Genomic DNA, 26,547 nt, shown 5'->3' with positions numbered 1-26,547 from the left:
AAGAAATTTCGTAAAATTAATTGAGAGTCCAGCGATTTGATTTCATTTTCCCAAACTTGCGTACTTTTACAAACGCTAAGCGGCTAACAAGTCAGGATTATAATTATAATATAACAAGCCGTACTCACCCGCTTCGCTGGGCATTTAAAATTAACATTATTATTTATTGTCATTACCATTAGGGAATCCAATACTCATATAAAATATTAGCCTACCCATTAAGTCAATCGGATGCATGATTCAGTAGTTATAAGGGCGGATCCAGCTTTGGCGCCAGGAGGGGGTCACATAGTCAAATTTTCGATGCGCTCGTTCCCAAACGCTTGCCATCATACAAAGTTATTATATTATATTAAATTAATTAAATATTGAAGGTATGTAGTTACATAAAATCTGTATAGTGGCAAAATATATAAATAAAATCATTAGGTTCAATTAGTGGTTCACCTAAGTCCTGGAACCAGCTCAGGGGGGGTCATGACCCCATGACCCCCCCCCCCCCCGGATCCGCCATTGAGTAGGTATAACGGAACATCCGTAAAAACCACTGTAGATTTATATATTAGTATAAATTATAACATTTATACCTGAAGAAACAATAAATAAATAAATAAATAAAACATTTTATTTAATTTCGCTTCCGTGTTCCTGTCAAAGATCTTACTAGGAAAAAACAGTACTAAGGAATTACACTTGCATTTACAAACCATTAGAACTAAATCAATGGCAACACAAATAAAACAGATTTATTGCATTAATTCATTTATCTATAATGTAAATTAAATATTGATGTGAACAATTAATTTATTAAAAGTGAACTAAAAATTTATAACAAGAAACATTTGAACAGTTAAGTTTTTGGTAAAATTTCTAAATATTTAATTTCGTCTATCACTTTTACAATATTTGTTACTTGTAAGTCCTCCTAATGCTCTTATACCTCGGCCCCACTCTCTCTATGTCTCCCGCAGCCAGTCTTCCTGTGAGTGTTCTCAGTGGTATTGCACAGATGTTGTTCAAATCAGAAGTGTTATCCGAGAACGCCCAGCGTATGTAACGTTCCATGCGAATATGATCTGACAATATCAAAATGTTAGGATTTAATTAAAACAATTCATCTTATCTTTGGAAAAAATACTTTTATTTTATGTGTTTGCACAGAAAACTTTCTGTTTTGTGAATATTGAACTTCGAGGTACGAAACATAATTATAATATTGAGTGGCACAATTACTATGTAAGAACTTTAAAATCTTTTATAATTTCTAATGATCGATCAATTGTAGCACGTGGTATTTTTTATCGAAGGTTTTTACATTAGATTGAGAATATTTAAATTATCGTAAATCTTTTTTTAGTATCAAAATTTAGGATTGACACGCCCCGTCGCGCCGTCATGACAGGACCGTAATTTGGGCGGGAAATTTGCAGATTTATTTTAATTCATACAAATCAGAATATTTTTTAAAATGCGTGTATTATTTTCAAGTACATATTTATAAATTGTTAGTTATTAGTGTTATTACCGATAGCTGGGTCGAGCAATGCGAAGGCCCTTTTCAGTGCGTCCACAGTGACAGGCTTGTTGGCGGCTTGTTTCCCTCCCAAGGTGGCGACTAGCTCGCGGATGTACCGGTCCTGAGCAAGCCTCCGCTGTCTGTACAACTCCTTGGCCAGTTCTATTCTCTCGAAGCCTTCTTCGTTCTGAACGAAACAGCATTTCTCTTTACGGCTTAATGTCATCTTCTACTTTATTGCGTCGAGGGATGATATCAGCTCACAGATATCTCAATGTGAATACGCCACCTATCGTGAGACTTGAGGTCTTTGTCTCAATTATTTAGTAAACGCAAATTACCGTTTTTTACGTTTACTACATTATGTTATTCCGTGAGCCGTGAGCTCGTCCACCCATCTAAGCAATAAAAATAAAAACCACTTCACATCGTGTTACATTTTGTCCTATATCAAACGGCGTTACCGTGTGGATTCACAACGTGCCTTTCCACTGAGCACGTAGATGCTATGACGCCATACTAGTGCACACTAAAGGACTCACCTACTAAAACCCACAACCTACCTCATAGAAAAGTTTGTCCAGGCATATAAGCTGGTTGTTGATCTTCAGTTTGAGCTGCTTCCTCACCACGTCCACTAAGTTTTTGATATCGACCTCACTCTTCAACGGGAACGTAGCTTTCGCAACTTTCTCGAATTCTTCAATGGAAATGGTCTAAGAAAATTATAGGAAGGCTTTTGTCAGAAACAAAGAGACTGCTGGATTTGACGACTAAGAACCTTGAATTTCATTGTTAGAACACAAACCATTACTCTAGGATGAGTGTGTATTTAATCCCGACCATCTTATACATTCCTCTCCCAAAATGTTAGTGCGTGCCGGTCTATTATAGTTATAACACAATTCAGTTTTCGGTTACATATCTTAAGATTATGTAATATATAAGGATTCCGGTAATCGCTAACCAGGTGGGTGTAAAGCGAAAAAATGTTGTTAATATGTTAGGGTCGGAGTTAGACGAGCTCTTCTCCGCAACTTGACGTGTCAAGCATCAGCACGGCTCCTCCAAGCTACTAGCTAGCTTCTTCGGGTTGCCGGTCATCATAAGCAATGAAGGTTTTTTTGTTTCATCTTTTTCTATTTGTCTGTTTGAATGTTAACAAACAGAAGATCTTCCACCGAACCGGTGATATTGCTCTGTAGACCGACGGTCCAAATGCTGTTGTTGTTCGGAACTTGTATAAAAGCAAACCTATATTGAAAATGTCGTTAGCGAAATTCAGAATTCACTTTTTTTAAATTGCTTATATGGGTGGACGAGCTCACAGCCTACTTGGTGTTAAGTGGTTACTGGAGCCCATAGACATCCAAGACGTAAATACGCCACCCACCTTGAGATATAAGTTATAAAGTCTCAAGTATAGTTACAATGGCTGCCCCACCCTTCAAACCGAAACGCATTACTACTTCACGACAGAAATAGGCAGGGTGGTGGTACGCACCCGCGCGGACTCACAAGAGGTCCTACCACCAGTAATTACGCAAATTATAATATTGCGGGTTTGATTTTTATTACACGTTGTTATTCCTTCACCGTGAAGTCAATCGTGAACCTTTACATAAATATCTTGTGTTCTATGATGCCCCCCCCACATCTTCAGGTTACCTCCCGGCCGTCAGCGTGTCGGTACAGCTGGTCCCGCAGCGCGCGCCAGTGCGTCCGCAGGCCCCAGTACACGTGCTCGCTGAGCTGCGCATGCGCGGTGCCCCAGAACAGTCGCACCTGCGGGTCGTCTAGCAGCTGCTCGGCGCCAGCGCACAGGTTGTACGCCCATTCGGCTCGGACCGAAGCCTGCTGGTACCTAAACCAGAATGTGAACACAAGGTATGACGATTTCTCAAATTGGAGGCCGGAGAGATTTCAAACGCAGCGTAAGATTTTCTTAAATCTTAAAAGCTCAAGTCGAGTCAAAAAGGTGACAGCGAACCGAACTGAAAGTTCCGAGAAAATTAATCAAATTTTACATATCTAGATGATCTCTACTAAATGGCATGAGTGTTAGAGCCGTGTTACAGAAATCCTTCTCAGTGGGTCACGTTTCCGATCCGGTAGTAGATTCTGCGAAGCACTGCTCTTGCTAGGGCCAGTCTTAACAACAGTCCGGTTTGAGGCCCATGAGCTCACCTACATGTTAAGGCGAAGCTGAAATAGCCTCTCAAGGCTATCAGCACAGGTAGAAAAAAAAAGAAATCGATTCAGCGAACATTAGCAGATATTTTAAAGTCGTCGTGGCCTAAAGGATAAGACGTTCGGTGCATCGAATCCCGCAGGCGGGTACCAATTTTTCTAATGAAATACGTACTTAACAATTATTCACGATTGACTTCCACGGTGAAAGAATAACATCGTGTAATAAAAATCAAACCCGCAAAATTATAATTTGCGTAATTACTGGTGGTAGGACCTGTTGTGAGTCCGCACGGGTAGGTACCACCGCCCTGTCTATTTCTGCCGTGAAGCAGTAATGCGTTTCGGATTGAAGGGTGGGGCAGCCGTTGTAACTATACTGAGACCTTAGAACTTATATCTCAAGGTGTGTGGCGCATTTATGTTGTAGATGTCTATGGGCTCCAGTAACCACTTAACACCAGGTGGGCTGTGAGCTCGTCCACGCATCTAGGCAATAAAAAAAATCATAATAAAGTAGATGGCGTATTGTAAGCTCGCATGGACAGACACCACGACCCCGCCTATCTCTACCGCGAAGTAGTCATCCGTCCCGGTTGGAGGCGTGGAACAGCCGCTGTTACACAATATATTTGAGGCTTCAAACTCATCTCTCAAGGCGGGAGGCAAAATCCACGTTACGGATACAGACTCCGGTGACAACTTAACACCAGTTGAAGTGTGAGTTCGTTCAGGCGCACGGTTGGATGAAAATAATATTGATGCGGCGCTACCTGCACTTATACGCACGACTTCAATGTTGTCAATGATGTAAATGTTCAAAAATTGATGGCTACCCTGCCCATGAAGATTATTGGTGACAGTAGGAAGTAGAATACGAAACAGAAGATATTTGACAATAACCTGAAACGGGCTGATCCCAACAACAATCCGCATTTTCACCATCAGTCTCCTGAGCAATAACACAAAGGTCTTTCCTTCGCCATGTTTATATGAAGGCAGCGGCTTAACTCTGCCTCTGGCATTGACGACGTCCATGAGCGACGGTAACCACTTACCATCAAGTGGGCCGTATCGCTGACTTGAGTCCTCACCTATCTTCAAAATACTTGGTGACGTAATCCTGCATGGACATGGACATGTGTTGTTGTTTCCCGAGCCAGATGTCGTTGATGATGACGCTGATCTCCCGTCGCGAGAGTCGCAGGTTCCGCACCTTGCCTTCGTAGCGCAGGTATGTAGGTATCGAGGGGTCCATGCCCTGCCGACATTAGTGACATGTAGAATTGTGAACAGATGACATGGGCGACAGATGATCATCGACTGACCCACACAAGAGACCGGTACGGATTCTAAATCCTGCGACCTCTAGTTATTACCCATTTGTTTCTAAGATTACTATTTTAGACAAAAGTTTAGGTCTTTTACTTATCGATTGAGGCACTACGAAGTCGGCCGGGTCAACTAGTGTGTTATGAACAACCCGCCAAGTTTTATTTTATATTCTTAATACTATTAGTCTCTGTATAGTCGTTCTCATGTTGTTCTAAATTTTGGAAAAACTTTTATTTTTTTATGTTAGGGCAAGTCTAAAAAGTGCCCCTGTGACAGAGAAGTTATGAAGCGCGCTTTTGGGATGGTACGGCCATGTGATGAGTCGAAATGACAATGAAATTATTAGGAGAGTTTTAACTATTAATGTAGAAGGGTTTAGAGGAAGAGGTAGACCTAAGAAAAAGTGGATGGATTGCGTGAAAGACGATATGTGTAAGAGGGGAATGAGCGAAGAAATGGTTTTGATATGGAACTCATTTGACTGGGAGAAGGGCAGGAGAATGATGATGATTAAGTCTCTGTATAATTTTGTGTTAGCTTTGGAAACGATTTGCCCAATCAAGTTTAAAAAGTGTATAGTTTGTAAGAATTTTGTGGCTTATTTGTAAATGTGCAGGCGACGAAATATCTAACTTATCTTACGAGTCCATCAAAATACTCCAAGTGTTCGCTCTCGGCGGCCGGACCTAACTCTTTAAGTAGCACTCGGAGCGTGTCCCGTGACGTCAGGCCGCTCGCCAGTTGCCACCAGCTGCGTCCGATATTGGATTCATTGCGTCATACTATATAAGTACGGATATTAAATTATGTATCGACGGGAGAAAGCGGAAATGTCGTAATTTGCATTTTGGGCTAAATTACTTTATACCTTTAATATATATGTCGGAGACGGTCATTAAATTTAGTTTGGTAGCTAAACGAAAAGTAGCACGATTCCCGAGAGATGGCAGCACGATTGCGGTATCGTCGGAACTAGGCTAACTTCGTGCTACGACAGAGCTATGGAGGGTAGAGGTAAGGAGAACCATCTCAGTATATTAAAAAGTGTCCGCTGAAGGGCAACAAATTAAGATGGCGGATAATAGCAAATGGAAAGATTTTAAAAACAGCGCCATAAACTACCACACTTCTGGTATATTCCGATTTGCACTGTAAGGTGTGACGTCAAATTAGAATACCACGAAGTCGGTCCTTTACTGTTATCGACGTATTCTGTTATCGACGTTGTCATGGCGGTGTTTTTTTTTATTATTGATTAGCTGGGTGGACGAGCTCACAGCCCACCTGGTGTTAAGTGGTTACTGGAGCCCATAGACATCTGCAACGTAAATGCGCCACCCCCCTCGAAATATAAGTTCTAAGGTCTCAGCATAGTTACAACGGCTACCCCACTCTTCGAACCGAAACGCATTACTGCTTCACGGCAGAAATAGGCAGGGTGGTGGTACCTGCTCGTGAGGACTCACAAGAGGTCCTACCACCTACACACAGGTGTATTCACTTCAGCAAAAAAATCTTGTTTAAATATAATTATATTTGAAAATAGAATATTCAAGTTATTGTCAGTTGAATTAATCGCCAAAACTAAGTATACCTTTTAAGAAAATATTGTTTTTTAAGCAATTTAATAACTTAATAACAGTATTAATGAAATGAGGTTGTTGTGCACGGTAAAAGTGATAAAGTGAAGATTTATAAAATCGTGTATTTCCTTAAGTTACTGCGACTGTATACTATCTGTTCTTAACGTAACACTCATGCACTCAAGGGAATCCCTGAGGGAAAAATTTAAAGAAATTAAAGTTCTCACTATGCCATCCCAGTACATTTTTGAAAATTCTATGTATGTTCGTAAACATATTGAGGAGTTTCCTAAAAAAGTCCTGTTCCTGAAAGTCTGACTTCCATAATAGAAATACTAGGATAAACACAAACACACAAGCTTGACGTGCCGAAGAGTAGGGTACATAAGATACGAAATTCATTCGGGTGTTTGTCTGTGCGCCTGTACAACAAAATCCCACAAGATGTTCAGAACCTACATATACATAGGTTTAAGAAAACTATTAAAGAACATCTGTGCAATAAAGCTTACTATGAAGTCAATGATTATCTAGAAGATTGCACAAAGTGGGAATGAGTTGCTCACTCCGGGCATTTCCATAATGCTATAATTGTTACGTTATAATACTCCTTGTAAAAAGGAATATTAAAAAAAAATCTAATTTAAAAAAAAAAAAGACATGCCCGCTGAGTTTCTTGCCAGTTCTTCTCAGAACGGAGGCTAGTTTTTGTGAATTGGCGGTAGTTATTTTTGACGTTCAACAAGTGTGTAGGTACTTTCATTTATTTTGAATAATTTTTTTTTATTTGATTTGATATAACGAATATCTCCGCAGTAAGAGCACTGGACAGTGTTCGGAGTGTACATCGGAACATAGCCTTCACTGCAATCCAACACACTTCACTCGGTTTAAAACGTCTATATTCATACTCTTTCCCTTGCTACACTAGCGCTAATTCGGTGAGTTTACAAACTATAATTTGCTGTTTATAGACGGACACTTTTTCAACTTGTCCCCTATACCCTATAGATGGTGCTCCTTACCTCTACCCTCCATAGACAGAGCCTAGCCGATGGAGGCGCGTAGACGCCTTCACACATACCAATCATCCTTCTTGAAGAGCGGTGCCTCCAACCTAACGACAGTTGTCATTCGTTTTCGTTTCGTCAAGAGATTTCTAAATTGTTCTAAGACACGTGATTGGTGTACTCAATATTTCTCTTAGCTCGATCACCCTATTCGCCCTTACGATGTCTGACGATTGTTAATAATTGTGGCATCTGGACATACAGTATAATGGTTCTCTCTGGTGTGAAGTTGGGTTTTTCAAGTTACGACAATTCCGATTTTTTCCGTCGATATGTACATTTTAAACACCTAAGTTTATCATCAGAAATAAACGCTTCATCAAAAAGTGTTCAGTATATAAATTAGTTTACGACTAAATATTAAAACGACGAAAAGTCGTTAATCGCACTGATGGAGCCGAAATAAGACAAGTTCAGAAGAAGATCCTATATTTGAAAACAGGAGAGTACATAATTTTTTTCTCCTACCTATGCTGACAGCCTTGAGAGGCTATTTCAGCTTCACTCTAACGTGTGTAGGTGAGCTCACGGGGCTCAAATCGGAATGTTGCTAGCACTGACCCTAACAAGAGCAGTGCTTCGCAGAATCTACCACCGGATCGAAAACGCGACCCACTGAGAAGATCCGGCGAGAAACTCAGTGGGGAGAGTACAAGTGAAGTAAGAAAGTACAATAAAGCAAGATACCGGTTTCGTCCACCTCCGATGAAGTCAGCACAGAGGTCCCAGTGCGGGCGAGGAGTGCCGGCTCGCTCCAGTTCGCTGCAGCGCTCCTTCACTTCAGATAACTCTTCTTCTAACGACTTCTTCGATGCTGATATGTGGACAACTTAATATATAACTCACTAGCTTTCCACCGGCCGCTTTGCCCGCGTGGACTGGTGGTAGGACCTCTTGAGAGTCCGCGCGGGTAGGTACCACCACTCTGCTTATTTCTGCCGTGAAGCAGTAATGCGTTTTGGTTTGAAGGGTGGTGCAGCCGTTGTAACTATACCTGAGACCTTAGAACTTATATCTCAAAGTGGGTGGCGCATTTACGTTGTAGATGTCTATGGGCTCCAGTAACCACTTACACCAGGTGAGCTGTGAGCACGTGCACCCATCTAAGCAATAAAAAAAAAAAACTCTTAACATTTGACCGGCTTAGTCATGGTTCAGAATATTTCCAAATCAAATGTACCTACAAATATTCTTTGTCGCTCTTTCTACTAGTGACAACCGTATCACAATCAGTTCCGTGCTCTATCGACTTCGTGTTAATTAGATATGTTATTAAAGACAAAATTTGTTTAAGTTCATGTTAAGATGGTAGGCAGCGGCTTGGCTCTGCCCCTGGCATTGCTGAAGTCCATGAGCGACGGTAACCACTCACCATCAGGTGGGCCGTAAGCTCGTCTGCCTACAAGGGCAATAAAAAAAAAAAAAAAAAAGATTAGTCCAAAGAACCCCGGCGACCACGTTGTGGGCCACAGTTTATATGACGTTAGAAGCGCATGTCCCAAGCTTTCATCAACATATTTATGAACAAAGTTTATTCAAAATCTATTAGTGAGCCTAAGGGTCAATTCCCACTGAAAGAGCAGCGGCGCGCAGCGGCCGTAAGAGCAAGTGACTCAGCGCGGCGCCGCAAGGGGCAGTGTGGCGCCGCGCGGGGCAGTGCGGCGCCGCGAGAGGCAGCGCGGCATCCCGAGGCGCCGCAATGAGCCTCCGCGTGGTAGCTTTGAAAACTAGTGTGCGATCTACTTCACTCAAGGAAAGTTGTGTGGCAATAAATATGGTGGATTTGGATTTATGTATCATAGCACTGGCTGTAGAAGAAGAACAAGATACCCTCTAATAAAATGACGCGAAATGCGCAAGCGGCAGGGCGGGCGGGTATGAAATGGTCGCTCGCGCGCAGCCGCGAGTCTGTCAGCTGCACCGCGGTCGGCCGCAGGTCAGCTAGCTGCGCCGCGATCAGCCGCGCGGCGCCTCTTTTGACTAGTCGGTAGAAGGCTCGTGCAGCCTCGCGACGCCACGCTACCCCTCCTTTGCCTTTAAATGACTATGAACTTTTTAATCACGTAGATAAGATTCAAAATAGTTTGTAATATTTTGCCTCAAAAAGACGCTGCCGGCCGCTGCTCTTTCAGTGGGAATTGACCCTAAGTGTCCCATTTATTACGCCATTTAAAAATACCCAATAGACTCATGTGAGAAAGCTTACAAAACGTTTTCTTAAATGCCTTGCTTAAATGATCTTTTTCGAAATTAGCATAAAAGCAATATTCTTTACAAAAGGTTGAGATTCATACCATAAAGCTTTCTATGTGCTTCTTGTAAACTTTTAACTTCTGCTTCCAAAGCTGATAAGTTTTTCAATACTGAGTCGTGCTTAGACTCCAGCGCATCGTACTCTCTCCGAGGTACCGTATTTGAGTACTCTTCCACCATCTTCTTCAAACTAGTTTGAGTCGCAGACAGTTGTTCTCTAAATTGTTAAATAAAAGTCTGGGTCAATTTTGGGTCTGGGTTGTTATATCAGATCGATAATGGTAACAGTCGCTCACAGTGGAATGACTATTTATTTATACAATATCGACAATGACCCCCAATTACATATTGCGTTCTCTAATAGGACGTCAGCCCTCCAAAAGATCGCTATAAAGACCGGGAAACCTAGTTTTGCATTGTATATTTTGCCAAATATAATTATTTTATGCAACAGCATGCGATCGTAGAATGCCCCTTCAGCTCAAGGGCAAAATTTACAAAACGATCATTAGACCTGTCGTGCTGTATGGATCTGAGTGTTGGGCGACGAAAGTTAAGCATGAAAGAGGAGTGCATGCGGCAGAGATGCGAATGTTGAGATGGATGTGTGGAGTAACAAGAATGGATAAGATAAAGAATGAGTACATCAGAGGAAGTGTGAAAGTGGCCCCGGTAAACAACAAATTAAGGAGCGGACGGTTAGCGTGGTATGGACATGTGATGCGTAGAGAGAAGATGCATGTGACTAGGAGATGTATGGAAATGGTAGTGCAAGGTAGAGGGGGAAGAGGTCGACCGAAGAAGACATGGATGGAGTGTGTGAATGACGATATGAGAGAGAGAGGAGTGAGTGTTGAGATGACGGCTGATAGAAGAGAATGGAAGAGAAAAATTAGCTGTGCCGACCCCACATAGTGGGATAAGGTGGAGAAAAAGAAGAAGAATTATTTTATTCATAGTGCCCCGGTTGGCTCTACTGCCTGTGCAAATTTATACCAATAAAAACGGCTAAGAGGAAATTAAGCTGTGCCTGACAAGACATATTTCTTGCAATGGTGTTTAATAGGTTTTGTGTGTGAGACAGTTAGGTAGCAGTAGCATGGTTTTAATTATGATCGTGAATTTTTTTATACAAAAGATACTTTTACATTGGAATATGGATAAAATGGCAGACCATATCTTTAGGTCATGCTATGCCGTGGTTCTCTGCCCTACTCAAACTTAGTCCTGTCGACAATCGAATGTCTAAATGACGCTTTGAGTGCCGTTCAACTGTCCCTTCACTTGTGGCATTGTTATGAGCTTGCATGGCTTAGCTACCTTTTTTACCTATATTTGCAATAATGTAGACATCGTTCTGGTCCGAGAGGTTTTTAGAATTTGAGATCTTCATCTCATGTTTCAAGATAAGTGGAGTTTACGTTATGTCTATGGTCTGCGGTCCTTGCATAGTACCAAGTGGGTCCTGAAATCATCTGCTACTTTAAAAGAACACTAGCCTCTCTAGACATTTTGACTACGTGTGATGTACGGCAATTCACTTTCTCCTAGCTGATCATTTCCCATCCACATAAGATCACTAAAAATAGGAGTTAAGTGTGTATTTAAATAAAGTCACCTGCATCTATCCAGGGCTATCCTCAGCACCACAGGATCTCCATATGCATCATTGGACGGGCAAAATGAACCATCAAGGTCTTTAAGCTTCGTTTGAAGAGTTAGGTTTTCGAAATATAAAGCGTATCTTGCATCTCGCTCTTTCATCAAAGAGAGGTAGTCGGAGAATTTGTCATCTTTCATCTACATCATCAAATCGTGATCGACTTTAAAAAAGGCACATAACATAGTAGTTTAAATTTCAACCGCAATTTACCATACCCTTCAAACCGAAAGGCATTACTGTTTCACAGCAGAAATAAGCAGGATGGTTTGTACCTGCCCAGGTACTACGCTGGTGTGCGACTCACAAGATATATTTTTTTATTGCTGAGATGGGTGGGTGGACGAGCTCACAGCCCACCTGCTGTTAAGTGGTTACTGGAGCCCAAAGACATCTACAACGTAAATGCACCACCCACCTCGAGATGTAAGTTCTAAGGTCTCAGTATAGTTACAACGGCTACCCCACCCTTCAAACCGAAACGCATTACTGTTTCACGGCAGAAATAGGCGGGGTCGAAGTACCTACCCGTGCGGACTCACAAGAGGTCCTTCCATGCAATAATCAATTTTTCGGGTTTTATTTTTATTACACGATGTTACCTATTCATTCACCGTGGAATATATTCGTGAACTGTGTTAAGTACCTACATACGTATTTCATTACAATATTTATTTTGTACCTGCCTGGGATTTGAACACCCACAGTGTCGCATTGCTCATTACAAAATATGCACCGTGTTATCCTTTAGGCCACGATAACTTCGATTAAATAAGACTTTCGTATCAGCGTGTAATAGGTAGGTAGATCTTTTATGTAGGTAGTAGTTTAGTAGAAATCTTTTTTTTTCTGGGAATTACTTAAATCAAGATCAAGTTACATAAGGTTTATTTTAAAGCAAATGCTCTTCGTTTACTTTACTACTTTACTGCGTTTGTTTTGCTATGAAAGATGCTGAAATCATCTAGAATATTTACTTCGTCTTTGTTTGTTTGACAACGAGAGAAACATTTTATCAGACTTTAAAATACAGTACCTTTCCAAATTCTTTTTTTAATTTATCCATTTCTAATACTAATTTATTGTTTTTTTCTTTGAGATCATTATTTTCTTTGAGCAAGTTTTGAATTTGATCATTCCGTTGTTTCTTTTTGACAGATATTCCGAAGACTTTCTGCAATTTAAGTAGTACCTATGTAGATGTTATCTATTATATTTTTTATTACTAGTCAATATGTACATACTATTAATGTAATAATTTTTATCTAATAATATATTTATTTTTTCAGTTTTCCATTTTGTCTAGTCGCGAGCCACCTCGTAACGAGATCAGTCCTAATATAGCTTCTAAAAATACAATCTTATATTAGGACTATACCATCCTACAATAGCAATAGATGTCTGCCTCATAGTATGCTCTAGAAAAGTTCTTAATTATTAAAATATTTATAGGTTGCATTTTTTTTAATATGCCGTTGACGAACATACAGCCCGCCTGATGGTGTATGTACGTAATTTATTCTAGAAGTCAATCTCTAACATGCGTTATGAGATAGAAAAAAAACCTGCGATTAAGCTGATAATGTTTGTTTTCAGCAGAACGTGTTGATCGTTGGTAATGTTTTATTGCCTAATTTAATATCTTGTCTAAGCATTTTGTAGCATACTGCGTCTTATATTAAATTATTATTATTAATATTTAAGATATTAAATTTTTAAAATGTATAATCCTAATAATGCAGAATCAATAATAATGTTCTATTTATTATTTCATGATAGGTTTACTCCATTACCAAACTGTTAAAACTAAAGTTTTATCTAAAATTTAGCTTTACACATTTGTTTTGAAGTTTTATTTGAATTTCTTGGTTGAATACAATAAACTTTTGGTTTCAGTCATAAATTAATTGCAATCTTTTTTGCTTATCAAATAGGTACAATAACAAACCAAGTGATAACAGCTGATGCAATAAGTCATAAGACTAGGTTATAATATGTCATATGTAAATAACATGATGATGTAAATAACAATCCATTACTCTATAACAACTACCTATTTGTTTTAATAAAACCCAAAGAAAACAAAAAAAAATAATTAAAATGAAAGATTATTGCAAAATGAAAAAGTCATACATTCATAGACTGTTTTTTTTCAACCAAAGATCTGTCTCAATGCGTATTCTAGAAATGTCTACATCATTTGTTCTGCAACAACCACCTATGTATCTAACTCCAAGGTCAAGCCATTCAGCAACAAAATTATGTAAGCTTTCACATTTGTCCGATTCAGTCCACCCAAGTTTGTGGTCATAAGTTTCTCCTGAGTTAGGGTATGTGATAAATTGTATGGAAGTTTCTTGATCATTGTTTATATCTTTAAAGAGTTCAGTCACTATTTTCGGAGAGCAGCAATTGACTCCGATGGCTATTAACTGGTCTGGGTTTGATTTCCAACATTTTTTGGCAACATTTTGAAAATTTTCTCCATGTGCTAAGGAAGTCTCATTTTTGCAGCTAAATGATAACCATGCTTTCATATTAGGATATTCTTTTAATATTTCTACAAGTGCTTCAGCTTCTTTTTGGCATGGTATTGTTTCGAACGCCAATATATCTACACCTGCCTCTACTAATGCTTGAATTCTTGTCCTATGCCAATTTTTTATGGTTTCCTTTGTTGTATTATCAGCATAATTACCGGTGTATTCTGATGTGTCATGTAAATATGCACCATAAGGACCTACCGAACCAGCTATGAGTGGTTTCCGACCTGAAAGGTTTGATTCTTGGCATTCTTGCAAGTATAAGTCGCGTGCAGTTCTTGCAAATTCAACAGCACTTTTTATCAGTTCGTAGCTCTCTTCGACAGTTAAGTTCAGATGCTTAACAAATCCATCTACGGAGGCTTGGTAAGTATTTGTTTCGATGATGTCAGAGCCAGCACGAAGGAAGTCCAGATGTGTGTTAATAACATCTTGAGGGTGTGTCTTTAAAAATCGTGCACTCCAAAGAGGATCGCCATCAGCAGTATGACCGGCGTGACAGGTCAACTGTGTTGAGAATCCTCCATCCAACACAAAGACTGTCTTTGAAGATACTTCAAAATTCGACATTATTTCATAAAAGAATAAGTTTATAGTACGTAAATTATTGCAACACACCTATCGAATTTTTTACAATAATTTGATACGTTGTAATTACAGCAAATACACTTTATTTCACGACTACCTAATTATAACTATTTTTAATATATGTACTCGGCGGAGCTGTATTGATAGGGGTGCGTCTATCTATCTTTAATGTATATCATATCTTTAAATATTAAATTCCTACATAATACGGAATATTAAATAATATTAAATATGTAGAAATATATTTCTTTGTTCTCTTCAAGTTAAATTCGAGTTAAACAGACAAATAGCTAGATTAAAAATATTGTAAATTGTTATTTTATGGAAATCAGTTGGTAGTGGAAGCTCTCAACTCAATTAAATGAAGTGTTTAATCTATGGTGGAAGCAATATAATCTATGAGTGGAAGTTCCATTTTCCAACAGGAAAGCTGAAGAACGGCTTAATCTATAATAAATTCTGTTACAAGAAAAAAACGAAATGAGGTGAATTTGATATATTGGAGACTGTAATTAATTGAAATGAAATTAAATGAAACGTGGTGAAATGAAATAAAGAGGAGATGGGATGAAATAATGTTTCAGTAAAATAGTAGTTTTTTGCAGACTTTGGTGAGATTTTTGAAAGAACTCGATACACTACTTTTATCGTCTTTGTTTCATTTTCCCACTTTAGTGCATTTTCACAGATGCTAAATGCTTAATAAACCACCATTATTACACGTTTAAACACGAAAAAATACTAAATTAATAAAATAAAACTATTCACACAACTTCGTTCTTAGCGTTCTCCAGTGTAAGATTGTTTTGGGTTTCGTCACAAATTAATAACTAATTAAGTGTATAAACTATTTGACTTCTTCCCTCTTGAAAAGTATTGGCTGATTTGAAATTTGCAAGTTACTTTTCATCCGAGAATAGATAGAGATAGAATTATACCTAAAATTATTTCGACGGCTTTGGCTGCTATTTTTCGCATTTTATGTATCCAGCTTCATGTTAATTGGAAATCAACGAGTACGCCTTAATTATAAACTGTACAAAGTTTAATTTAAATCGGAGCAAATACGCGAGAACAACACGAACAAATAAGTCAAATAAGTAAGCAAATAGTCCCAGCTTAAGGTATTGTTAAAAGAACATGTGCTTAGTATGTACCATCTACTTACATCCTGTACGATAAACTGTGAAATTCTTTCATCCCGTATTTCTATAGCGTTATCATAAGCAGTTTTAATACTTTTTAGCACTGTTGCATACGTAACTGTGTGACTTATTAAATATTGAAGCGCTGTTCGAAAAATCTGTAAAGATAAAAAAAACTTCTATAGTATGTACTTTCGCTCTTCTTCTAAAACTCTCGAAATGCCATCGGATCTCGAAAGTTCCATGAATATACCAAGCTCAAAATATACAAGAAGAAAAGCGGTATTTTGTGTTATTCATCTAGCGGCCCACTACTGACTGTCGCAAAATGCAAAGAAAGCCTATTTGTTATAACGATTATGAATTAAAAAAGCCACTCACAGCTAGTCTCATAGATGATACTTTATATTTGAGAGCTAGCCTGACAGAAACCTTCCAAAGTGCCACACAACCGTACCAAGTTTGAACGCAATTTAATAAAAAGCTCTCCAGCTCATAGATCACCAAAAAACATTGCTTACACGTGACTTCGGTTCTTTCTAAGTTTTGTGTCGTATGTTTCATCTGGAGTGCTATGAGAAATTGTTTGAGATTATCCTATCAGCTCTAATCCGTCGAAGTTTTACCGTCGCACCGCCACAGTTCATCCAAACTTCCTAGAACTACTGCGTTCATCCACAGCGCATTTCCAGTGATCTTTTTTGCTATGTATCATTTGGCTCTGAAATGAACTTCCCTCCACGGTTTTTTCCGACTGCTGTAGCGGTATTCAGCGGTAGGCAGCGGCTTGTTTATGTCGTTGGCACTGTTGATGTCCATGAACGACGGTAACCATTCACCGATAAGTGGGGCGTGTGCTCATTTGCTACAATATATGCGTCATTTGTTGCCGAAAAACTGCTGTCCGCTTTCATGAAATAAAAACTGATCTTACCCTTCACATTGAAATTCATCACAGCTTTGCATCATTCGTACTTTGATGTGGAAGCTACAATACCAATCTCACCAAATGTAAAACTAGGTCTATCAAATTTAAGTGCTAAAGTACCAAATTCTTTAATAATACAAATACCTCTAAAACTTGATCTGTGTACAGCTGCTTCATTTCCAATAACTCACTGTTGGTTTTTCTTATTAGTTTTAACTTTGCAGAAATTTCATATTCAAGTTCTTTTAAATATTTTGGAAATTTTCTATTACTCATTTTTGTAATTTGGTTTTACGCGGTTCAGGTTTGGATTTAACGAAAGTTTCAGTGGCACTAATTAGAAGTTGTTGTGATAATATTCAGTTGATAAGAAAAATCAATAAGAACTCAGATAGGCACTAGGCTTTTCATCAATATTAAAATTTGTAGAGTTAAGTGTAATACAAGTTAAAAATACAGTTTTAGTTTCATCTTTTAAGTTTATATAATTACGGATACCGGGGCCCATTAGCACTACCTACCTACTACGTTATTGTCGATTCCCATCTTGAGCCTTAACATCTTAATAATAATGTCTCACTTTTCACACGCAACCATAATAATAGTTTCATTGTTGCGCCAGATATTGGCAGGATCGTCGATTGATTTTCTTGCAACTTGATCTATCACTAGTACTAAATATATTGTTCTACCTATTTACCTTCCTAATCATTTTGTTATTATGATGAGGTTAAAATAATTCTAATATACTAAGTATTTATATGCGTAGTTACTGGTGGGAGGATCTCTTGTGAGTACGCACGGGTAGGAACCACCACCCTGCCTATTTCTGCCGTGAAGCAGTAATGCGTTTCGGTTTGAAGGGTGGGGTAGCCGTTGTAACTGTACTGAGACCTTAGAACTTATATCTCAAGGTGGGTGGCGCATTTGTAGATGTCTATGGGCTCCAGTAACCACTTAACACCAGGTGGGCTGTGAGCTCGTCCATCCATCTAAGCAATAAAAAAATAAAAAAAACTTAACACCAGGTGGGCTATGAGGTCATCCGCCCATCTAAGCAGTAAAAAAAAAGTAATGGTAGTATTGGCAGTATCTATAAAAGTAATATGATGATTATTTGGTGAACTATGAATCGAATATATATGTATATTAGGAACTTAGAGCAGTAAAACATGTCATCAAGATTTTATTTTGTCTTTTATTAAATTACTGTTACGAGTTCGGCTGTGGGGATCAATAAAATCTCTTCACCGAAGTACTATTTACTCAATTTCATTATTACGACAGCTATGAGTAAATTTTATTATAACAATTCAATTCTTTGCTTTTTTTAGTTGATCCGTTTCTCGCTTTTGCTTAGAACTATAGCGTCTACAATTTTACAGAGCATTCCCCATAGAACTAAATTCAAGAATTGTTCTGGGAAACCGAAGAAACGTTCCAGAGCATTCAAGAGATGTTCCAGTTATTTCGATATCTGTTTTTGCTATTTTACGACTGATGGCGTTGCTTATATCGGCATCACATCACTACCAAATAAATAAACTAATTTAAAACTAATTACTAAATGCTATGCTGCAAAAAGGCTACCGTACTCTAATAGTTTTGAAATGTAGATAATAAAAAAATTAAAGCACACACGGAATGTGATTTAATAATACGAATTGTATAATGGTCTGTTTCTGCATTTTTGGCGTTATGTAGTTAGGCGCATTTGTTTCACTTTAAGGAGTTGAAGGTATAACCCTTATTATGCCATTTAGTCTTGAGGATTACACGAACACTAGGTGTATCGTAGGCTCAACCACCTACTTGTATCAAAAAGTTGAAAAAACGTATGGAAATATAAATTTTAATCGATACCTGAAGTTAACATTCGGTTAAAATCGGTTTTAGCACTAAGCTTTCTACTATGCTGCCATCTACATGACATTTCCAACGCAGCTTGTGACGTCACAAAGATGACATGAAATTACGGAAATCAGAAATGGCTGCGATAGGTAGTGGACGGGGAACTATGGATTCCCAAAATCAAGTGCAAAGTGATACTGTAGATCGATTAAAATTGCTTTATCCTAATGTGAATGAAGAAGAGACTCCTTTACCCCGTGCGTGGAGCACTAAAGATAAGTTCAGCTACATCGGACTGTCGCAAAATAATCTACGAGTGCATTATAAAGGTGAGAAATTCTAAGGTTTGTTTATAGATTAATATTTTTCATACGATTCGCCAATGAATATCGAAGGGGTCCTGTATTGATTGGCGATAGTTTAGGCTAGTTTATGTAATAGGTAAGCGTCCTGACGTGTCACAATATTGAGTTGAATGACGAGTTCGCTTGAGGCAGACAAACAAAGAAATCAGCTGATTGTACGAGCTCGTAAAAACACCACACGAACCACCTACTTTATTTTACGCTAAATGCTAGAAAATGGCTCATAATTATCGTGTTGAAACAAATTCACGTACTTTTTAGTAATGAAAACAGTTCTAACACGCAAGGTCTCCTCCTTTGGTACTGATAGTAAAATGGCAGACAAAATTATATTGAAAGCAATATTTTCTTGTCTTTAATCGTTCTAGAAACCATGTGTGATACTTGATGAAACTTAATATTGCCAATAAAATACCATTGGGCGATTTTAAAAGGCATTCAGCTTATTAAAATCACCATTACTTATAGTAGAGTCAAGAATAAGATTCTTTGTTTTTTTATCATTTGTTTGAATGTGTAAAATATTTAGTGTCAAGATATATTGTGAGTCCCAATATATTTACCACTGTCTTCATCATTTGTGCCACAAAGCAATGAAACTTTATAATTGAAAGCTAAAATTTCCTTACTTCAAAGTAATTCTGAAGTGACTTCAACTTTATTTTAATAATTAGGGCGGTGGGATTAATATTGCAACATCTATGGGCTCTAGTGGTCTTCAACACCAAATGGGCTGTTATTTTGTCACTTTTTGCCTTTTATAATATGGATGAATAAAAGAGATTAAACTATAATCATGTTATTTATTATGTCTTGATATGCATGAGACGACATGACATGCCTAATGTGTCATGAAACAATTTGTATTTTCAATTTACAAAACAATTAAAAGATGGTTCTCTGTAAATTGATATCCTCAAATTCTACTTAATTTGAAAGTGAGTGAGAAAGTTCTTATGAATGCCATCCTGAATCCTCAAGTCCGGAAGCTAGCCAACTACTTTAGGTTGCTAATCTCCTTAAAGACCAATTAAGATATCCTCAGATGTAAATTTGGCCACTGCTGTGTGCCAAAGCAGCATATGAGTTTACCAAAACAAGTTTACCAAAGCAGCAAATGAGTTTCTTGCTGGATCTTCTCAGTGACAATTCCGATCCATTAGTAGATTTTGAAAAGCACTGCTCTTACAAATTCTTGCAAATTCTCTCAGGTTCAGCCTGTGAGCTCACCTACTCGTCTGGGAATAGATTAAATAGCCCCCTGGGTTAGCAGCAAATAGATAACAAAAAAAGCAGCTATGACAGATACCTCTGTTCAGAACTACATCACAAGTACACTGTATGCCAAATAAAAAAATTAAAATAAATATTCAACTTTATTTATCAAGTAACTACACTACACTGTAGCACAGTGTAAATATATAAATTCTCAAAATGGTTTTCATAATTAAAATCACTTTTAAAGAGTTGTCCATTATCATATTCAGTATTTCACACCAGGACAATGACTTCCACTTTACAAAGCCCAGGTCTGGCCTCGCATGGAGTACTGTTCCCGCCTCTGGGCCAAGGCTCCAAAATACCAGCTACTTCAATTTGACTCCATAAAGAAACAGGCTGTTCAGATCTTCAATAATCCTATTCTTGCGGATCGCTTGGAACTCTGGGTCTACAGAGGGACTTTGGTTCTCTCTGTGTTTTGTACGGTATGTTTCATGGGGAAAGCTCTAAAGATTAATCGAGATGATCCTTATCTCCTTTTTATCATTACACCTCCCGCCACTGGAGCAGAGTTCATCCATATTATCTGAAACCGCTGCGTTTATCGACAGTGCGTTTCCAAATATCTTTTCTGCCACGTACCATTCGGATTTAGAATGAAACCCCCCCCACGGTGTTTCCCGAGCGCTATGACATGTCCTTCTTCAAACGAGGCTTGTGGAGAGTATTAAGCGGTAGGCGGCGGCTTGGCTCTGCCCCTGGCATTGCTGAAGTCCATGAGCGACGGTAACCATTTACCATCCCGTGGACCGTATGCTCGTCTGCCTACAAAGGCAATAAAAAATTTCATAAGAGCTGCGTAGTTTAAACAATCAAAGATCTGTGAAAACTGAAGAATATAATAATGTACATTTTTTATCGTGCCTTCTAACTAAATTTGAATTAGCCAAGTTTTTCCAAATGGGTACCTATGTAGCAGTTGTTAATAAACAACATATTTTTTCTACAAACTGATGTTTGTGCTATTCATTTTGGACACGAGGATTTACTTGGGTGTCACCGAAACTTCATATCAGTTGTAATATATAAAGTAGCCAATACTCTTAAATACTTCAGGGTTTTTATCTACTTGATAATATCTACAGGAACAAATATTCATTTACTGAGTTTAAAACAAACACTGCAACTTTTTTCTAATTGTATTTATGGTACTATCTATCGTATGAATCACTAATTACCTATATATAAATATTTCTTGTGGAACTTTTTGAAATTTCAAGTAAAAAATTTCCACACTTTTTTGTGGTTATCGAGAAACTATTTGAAATAATGTGTGATTTGAAAGACTACGCCACTGTCGTACTTTCGAAATTGTTCTACTACGCCCCGGCCGATATGGTTTATGAGAATTAGAAACTGAAGTATATATGGTAATCTGGAATCTGCGGTCTACCGCCGGGCCATGAGTTCGAGTTAAGTTCAGTTGATTTAGGTCATTAATCCAACTAAACGATGTAGCAGTGAACGCCCACGCGGCGTATCGACGATCAAACTTTTAATCTTCATCTGCAAATTTTTAAATTACTACTCGTATTTGTAGTTCAGTGGTATATTACCGTTAAGCGATTGCCGGTTTTTTTTTATTGCTTAGATGGGTGCACGAGCTCACAGCCCACCTGGTGTTAAGTGGTTACTGGAGCCCATAGAATCCACAATCCACAACATAAATGCGCCACCCATCTTGAGATATAAGTTCTAAGGTCTCAAGTATAGTTACAACGGCTCCCCCACCCTTCAAACCGAAACGCATAACTGCTTCACGGCAGAAATAGGCAGGGCGGTGGTACCTACCCGCGCGGACTCACAAGAGGTAAGCCCGCTCGTGCTGGTTGTTCTGATCGTAGTCGTTAGAAAATAGTAAAATAGCAAAATCGATTTCTTCCTAGTCGTACACTCTTGACAGAGTGGTCGTGGTCATGCATCAGTTGGATCCTGCGACACCGATGCTTTCGCGATATGACGCCATGTGGCACGGTGTTTCGCAGAGTGAGAGCAATCATTTGTGTTGCCGTGAGTCACGGATTTTATGAGGTCGCTCCATCGTGTTGGAGATCGTTCGCGAGATATTTTGCCCTCGACTTTGCCTTTGCACCACCCACCGCTCAATTACGCTTTTATTCACCGAACTATCTTTCGGTGTAAGTTCATGAAGTTTTCATGACTTTAGAAAGATAGGTGCTTACCTATACGCCACTGTGTCCATTTGTCAATTGTAAATTGTCGATACACCAATGTAACCCGGGTGAGCTCTTGTGTTATCGACCGAAAGGCGTCGCGACGGTAGACAACCTGTTCCCTTGTTACACGTCTTCGCCCGGCCCTGTCTAGACCCCGGCCATAGACCCTGGGGGGTGCAACAAACCTTTGTTGTCTCAATTTAAATTTAATGCACTTCCTTGAAATACTGCGCCTGTAACTGACAACATTCACTGAACTTAGAAGAAATTAGTTAAGTGAAATACACTATTATCTTAACTGAAAAGTGGGCGAGATTAATTTAGGTTGAATGTATTAATGTATTTGAAATAAATTAAGGGATAAGAATCAAATCGCCACTTCGAAAAATACTTTTACTAGATTTAGATGTTGTTAGTTTCGTGGGGTGATGATCTGTCGTGTTTTTTTGGTCGGTGGTCTGGTCATTGTTAAGAATCTGTGTGAGTGTATATAATATTTCTTGATCTCGGTGTCAGTCCGATTCAATACAACTTCGTGCCATTAAGTCCGCTAATAAGTTATATTTAAGAGTTTCTAGCTCTTATGTGTGGCCTCCTTTTCACTAAATGATCACTGTATGTGAAAATTACATACAGCAACAAGCCGTTGATCGTCAATCAGGAAAAGCTAACATTCCCCGAGCGATACAGGTCCTATTAAATTGATAAAATTAAGTTTAAGCTCGTAATTTAGATATTTCTAAATCAAATATTGAGAATTGACGACCGGGGATAGTCAGAGTGTCTCTAATACGAATACGTAATCTAATTGACCGAATACAACCGAAATAAAAGAAAGGTCAGATCCAAATTCAGCCTTCAGATAAATATATTTAACGTTATATTCTGTGATTCGTCTCGTCCTGGAGGACACTGAAAGGTGCCTCGTCTCACTTTGACTGAGCTTACAAAGTTTTCGGGGATCCAAGGTTAAGGCCAAAACATTTCAATATAGACTAAATAGCCTTCAATTCTGGGTTCATAATCTGATTTATTTTAAATTAAATTTTCCATTTCTAGGAAATAATTTTTCTATTTACCATAGAATGCGACTAAAAACCTAATTCTGTAACATTATTGATTTTCGTAATTACTATGGTTGGTAGGGCATATTGTGAGTCCGCACCGGTACGTACCATCGTCCTACCAATGCACTGAAACAGTTGTGCATTTCGGTTTGGTTGGTCTGAAAGCTGCTGTTACAATGCAATGGAGACTCCGGCCTTTTGTCAGGTGTCTAAAATCTGAATATCAGTGATTCGTGGACAGTTAACAGCTTACAAAAGAGACGGAAACTCGTACCATACGAGTTTACAACATAACAGTTGAAGTGCAATAGCTCCGAATGACTGACATACGGGGTAATGACCGCCGGACCAGTTAACGAACCCACTGCCCTCTGGTTGAATACCCTCGGTTACTGCACTCCGTCGTATTTGTACGATGCACATGTGCATTTTCAATTTCCGCCTACAGCGGTTTTAAAGGAATGTTATAGTTGGGATCGGGATGGGATTGGGTTGTATATATAGATAGATATGTTAATGCAAATTTTGCATGTTCACCAGTTGTCTCGTAGCCTGATATTAAAAGTTTACAGAAGCGCAGACACCCCAAAAGTTACTTTTTAACTTTTTCTATAGTTTTCTTTTTAGTCGTAGGTATCTGGAGCTAAATTTAATAAAACAATTCCATTTGCACAGACTACTTATGAAGAAAGTTTCTGGAAGACAAAGCCTTTTGCCTTGTTCCCTTATTCGCCAAAGTTCAATAGAGTCTGTGGTTACTTCTGTTGGTATACGACATTTGGTAGGATTGATTGAGAATTTACGGAGACTGGGCTGAGTGACGGGTATATTGAGAGAGAACTACTTTCACTCATTTAGTGCAATAATAAGTGATGATTATGATAAAAGAATAGACGGACAGAAATATGCAAGGGTACAGCCTGCATGTTCTTTTTTCTTTTTTTTATTGCTGAGATGGGTGGACGAGCTCACAGCCTACTTGGTGTTAAGTGGTTACTGGAGCCCATAGACATCTAATACGTTAATGCGCCACCCACCTTGAGATATCAGTTCAAAGGTCTCAGTGTAGTTACAACGGCTGCCCCACCCTTCAAACCGAAACGCATTACTGCTTCACGGCCGAAATATGCGGGGTGGTGGTACCTACCCGCGCGGACTCACATGAGGCCCTAACACCAGTAAAGTTCATTCCTATTTTTTTATTTATTTCTTTAATGAACATAAATTAACAGAACCAACAATAATAGCCTCACCGGACCTCGCCTGTGTCGAGGCTATCAGATTGTTATGATTGCGAATATTTGTGCGCTTGGTACATACGTATTGCACTGTGTAACCGGGCACGTATGATTGCGCCAACCGATCAAACTCGCTCTGCGTTTGATAGGTTCGCGCACGGAGGCTTACGTCGTTTTTGCGCTATTGATTTCAATGATTACGTACAGCAGCATGGCGAGGGACATTGGACATTGGGAGTGACCGCTCTCAAAACTAACTGCATTTATTAAAACATGTTCTGTTCTCGTGTAATAATAATAATAATACCTGAATGACCCAACTTTGCACGCATTTTTTTTTTGATAAATTGTGTTTTTTAGAAATTATATTTAAATACGAATTACATATTGATAAAATGGTGAAATATGATTAATTAATATTTTTCGATCTTACAGACAGAATAATAATAAAAATATGAACTGGTGGTTATTTAAAGAAAACATCGAAATTATCGATAAAGTTGATTACTGAAAACACGAATAAAACAACATTTTCTGAAAATATAAATCGTAGCTGAAATCCCCTGTATACTAAATTTTATGAAAATCGTTGGAGCCGTTTCCAAGTTTCAGATTATTATTTTATTATTATTTTGCGGTAGGCAGCGGCTTGGCTCTGCCCCTGGCATTGCTGAACTCCATGGGCAACGGTAAACACTCACCATCAGGTGGGCCGTATGCTCGTCTGCCTACAAGGCCAATAAAAAAAATATATATATTTATATACTCGTTTAAAGATATAAGATATATTTTCGCGTTATAATTAATAATGTTTCCATTGTTTCACTAACTTCGTGGTCACGGACTGTGATTGTCGGTGAATATTATATATACCGTTATACAAATGAAATATAAAACATGATACTGCTGGTGATGCCTTGAAATAAGTTACCATAGAATAGTACATCATAAGTTGGTCGATAATTTCCGAGGGTCATTCGCTAAAATCACAAACAATTTGTTTTTTTTATTGCTACAGATGAGCAGACGAGCTCACGGCCCAGCTGGTGTTAAGTGGTGTGGTCAATAAATACAACGATTGTCTTGAAGATATAATTGAAATCTATTTACGAGCTTCTGAGACATAAACCTTTTAAAGTTTGTGAGTATGCTCTGTCTCTTTTCCCATAAAAACGCGAGTATTTGTATGACGCGTCTTGTGCGTTGACGTCAATATTCAATATAATAAGATCTGTTTATCACGAAATATAAATGTTAATAATTTATTTATTTCGGAACAGATTTTAATTCTGGTAATCCCTTAATATTAAACGGTCCGTGAACCTGTTCGTACATTATAAGTCACTTACATATAATTTACTCTAAATAGGTCAATAAATGCAATTAAGAGTAAATTACATATTTCTTTGCCCTAATTTCCATGTAGCATGTGGTGGGCTGTGAGCTCGTCTACCCATCTAAGCAATAAAAATAAAAAAAAGCATAGATTGCCGGTTGATATTAAAACGTCCACGTCAGGGTACTCCGCTTCGGTATGCCCAGCTGACGTAAACAGCGCATAGGTTAATGCGTTATTAGCATTGCCGTTTATTATATCGAAGTTCTATAAAGGGTCTATTACCTAAAAAAAATAAACTTTTTTAAGTAATGCGCTTTTATTGGCTTCAGACGTATGTATGTTAGTATGTAACGGAATCCTTGAACATGATTTTGACCTCCTTCAAAACGTCGGATTAACTCGAAATTTGGTATACTTA

At 38.5% G+C, this 26,547-nt stretch overlaps 3 protein-coding genes across 10 annotated transcripts in view; 1 reads left to right on the top strand and 2 right to left on the bottom strand.

Annotated features, from left to right (window-relative positions):
* Positions 1 to 745: 745 nt before the first annotated feature.
* LOC105841347 (translin-associated factor X-interacting protein 1) lies at positions 746 to 17,146 on the bottom strand. Its single transcript, XM_012688748.4, has 12 exons — positions 16,956 to 17,146; positions 15,907 to 16,041; positions 12,644 to 12,781; positions 11,566 to 11,747; positions 9,989 to 10,164; positions 8,382 to 8,508; positions 5,684 to 5,792; positions 4,801 to 4,967; positions 3,185 to 3,380; positions 2,080 to 2,232; positions 1,526 to 1,703; positions 746 to 1,076 (listed from the first exon to the last, which is right to left on the bottom strand). The coding sequence occupies exons 1-12, from the start codon at positions 17,085 to 17,087 to the stop codon at positions 910 to 912; spliced, it is 1,860 nt and encodes a 619-aa protein (XP_012544202.3). The 5' UTR covers positions 17,088 to 17,146; the 3' UTR covers positions 746 to 909.
* Positions 13,569 to 15,104, bottom strand: LOC692944 (homocysteine S-methyltransferase). The gene is given in 1 exon segment (NM_001046784.2): positions 13,569 to 15,104. A coding segment is annotated over 1 exon segment (978 nt). The 5' UTR covers positions 14,721 to 15,104; the 3' UTR covers positions 13,569 to 13,742.
* A 1,604-nt stretch (positions 17,147 to 18,750) lies between the features above and the next one.
* The window catches only part of LOC101735366 (ran-binding protein 10), a 49,593-nt gene continuing 41,796 nt past the window's right edge, over positions 18,751 to 26,547 (top strand). For 2 of the 8 annotated variants that reach the window (XM_062674126.1, XM_012688734.4), the window contains exon 1: positions 18,751 to 18,991. In XM_062674126.1, the coding sequence (XP_062530110.1) occupies positions 18,778 to 18,991 (214 nt within the window). In that variant the 5' untranslated portion in view covers positions 18,751 to 18,777. The remainder of the gene's footprint in view (positions 18,992 to 26,547) is intronic. The other 6 variants (XM_038017832.2, XM_038017834.2, XM_038017833.2 and 3 more) reach the window with 6 other exon arrangements.

The sequence above is a fragment of the Bombyx mori genome, chromosome 19 (genome assembly GCF_030269925.1).
Source record: "Bombyx mori chromosome 19, ASM3026992v2".
In the NCBI taxonomy this organism is placed as follows: domain Eukaryota; kingdom Metazoa; phylum Arthropoda; class Insecta; order Lepidoptera; family Bombycidae; genus Bombyx; species Bombyx mori.
Note: the sequence above shows the minus strand (reverse complement) of the source record. Positions and strands in the feature narration are given on the sequence as shown.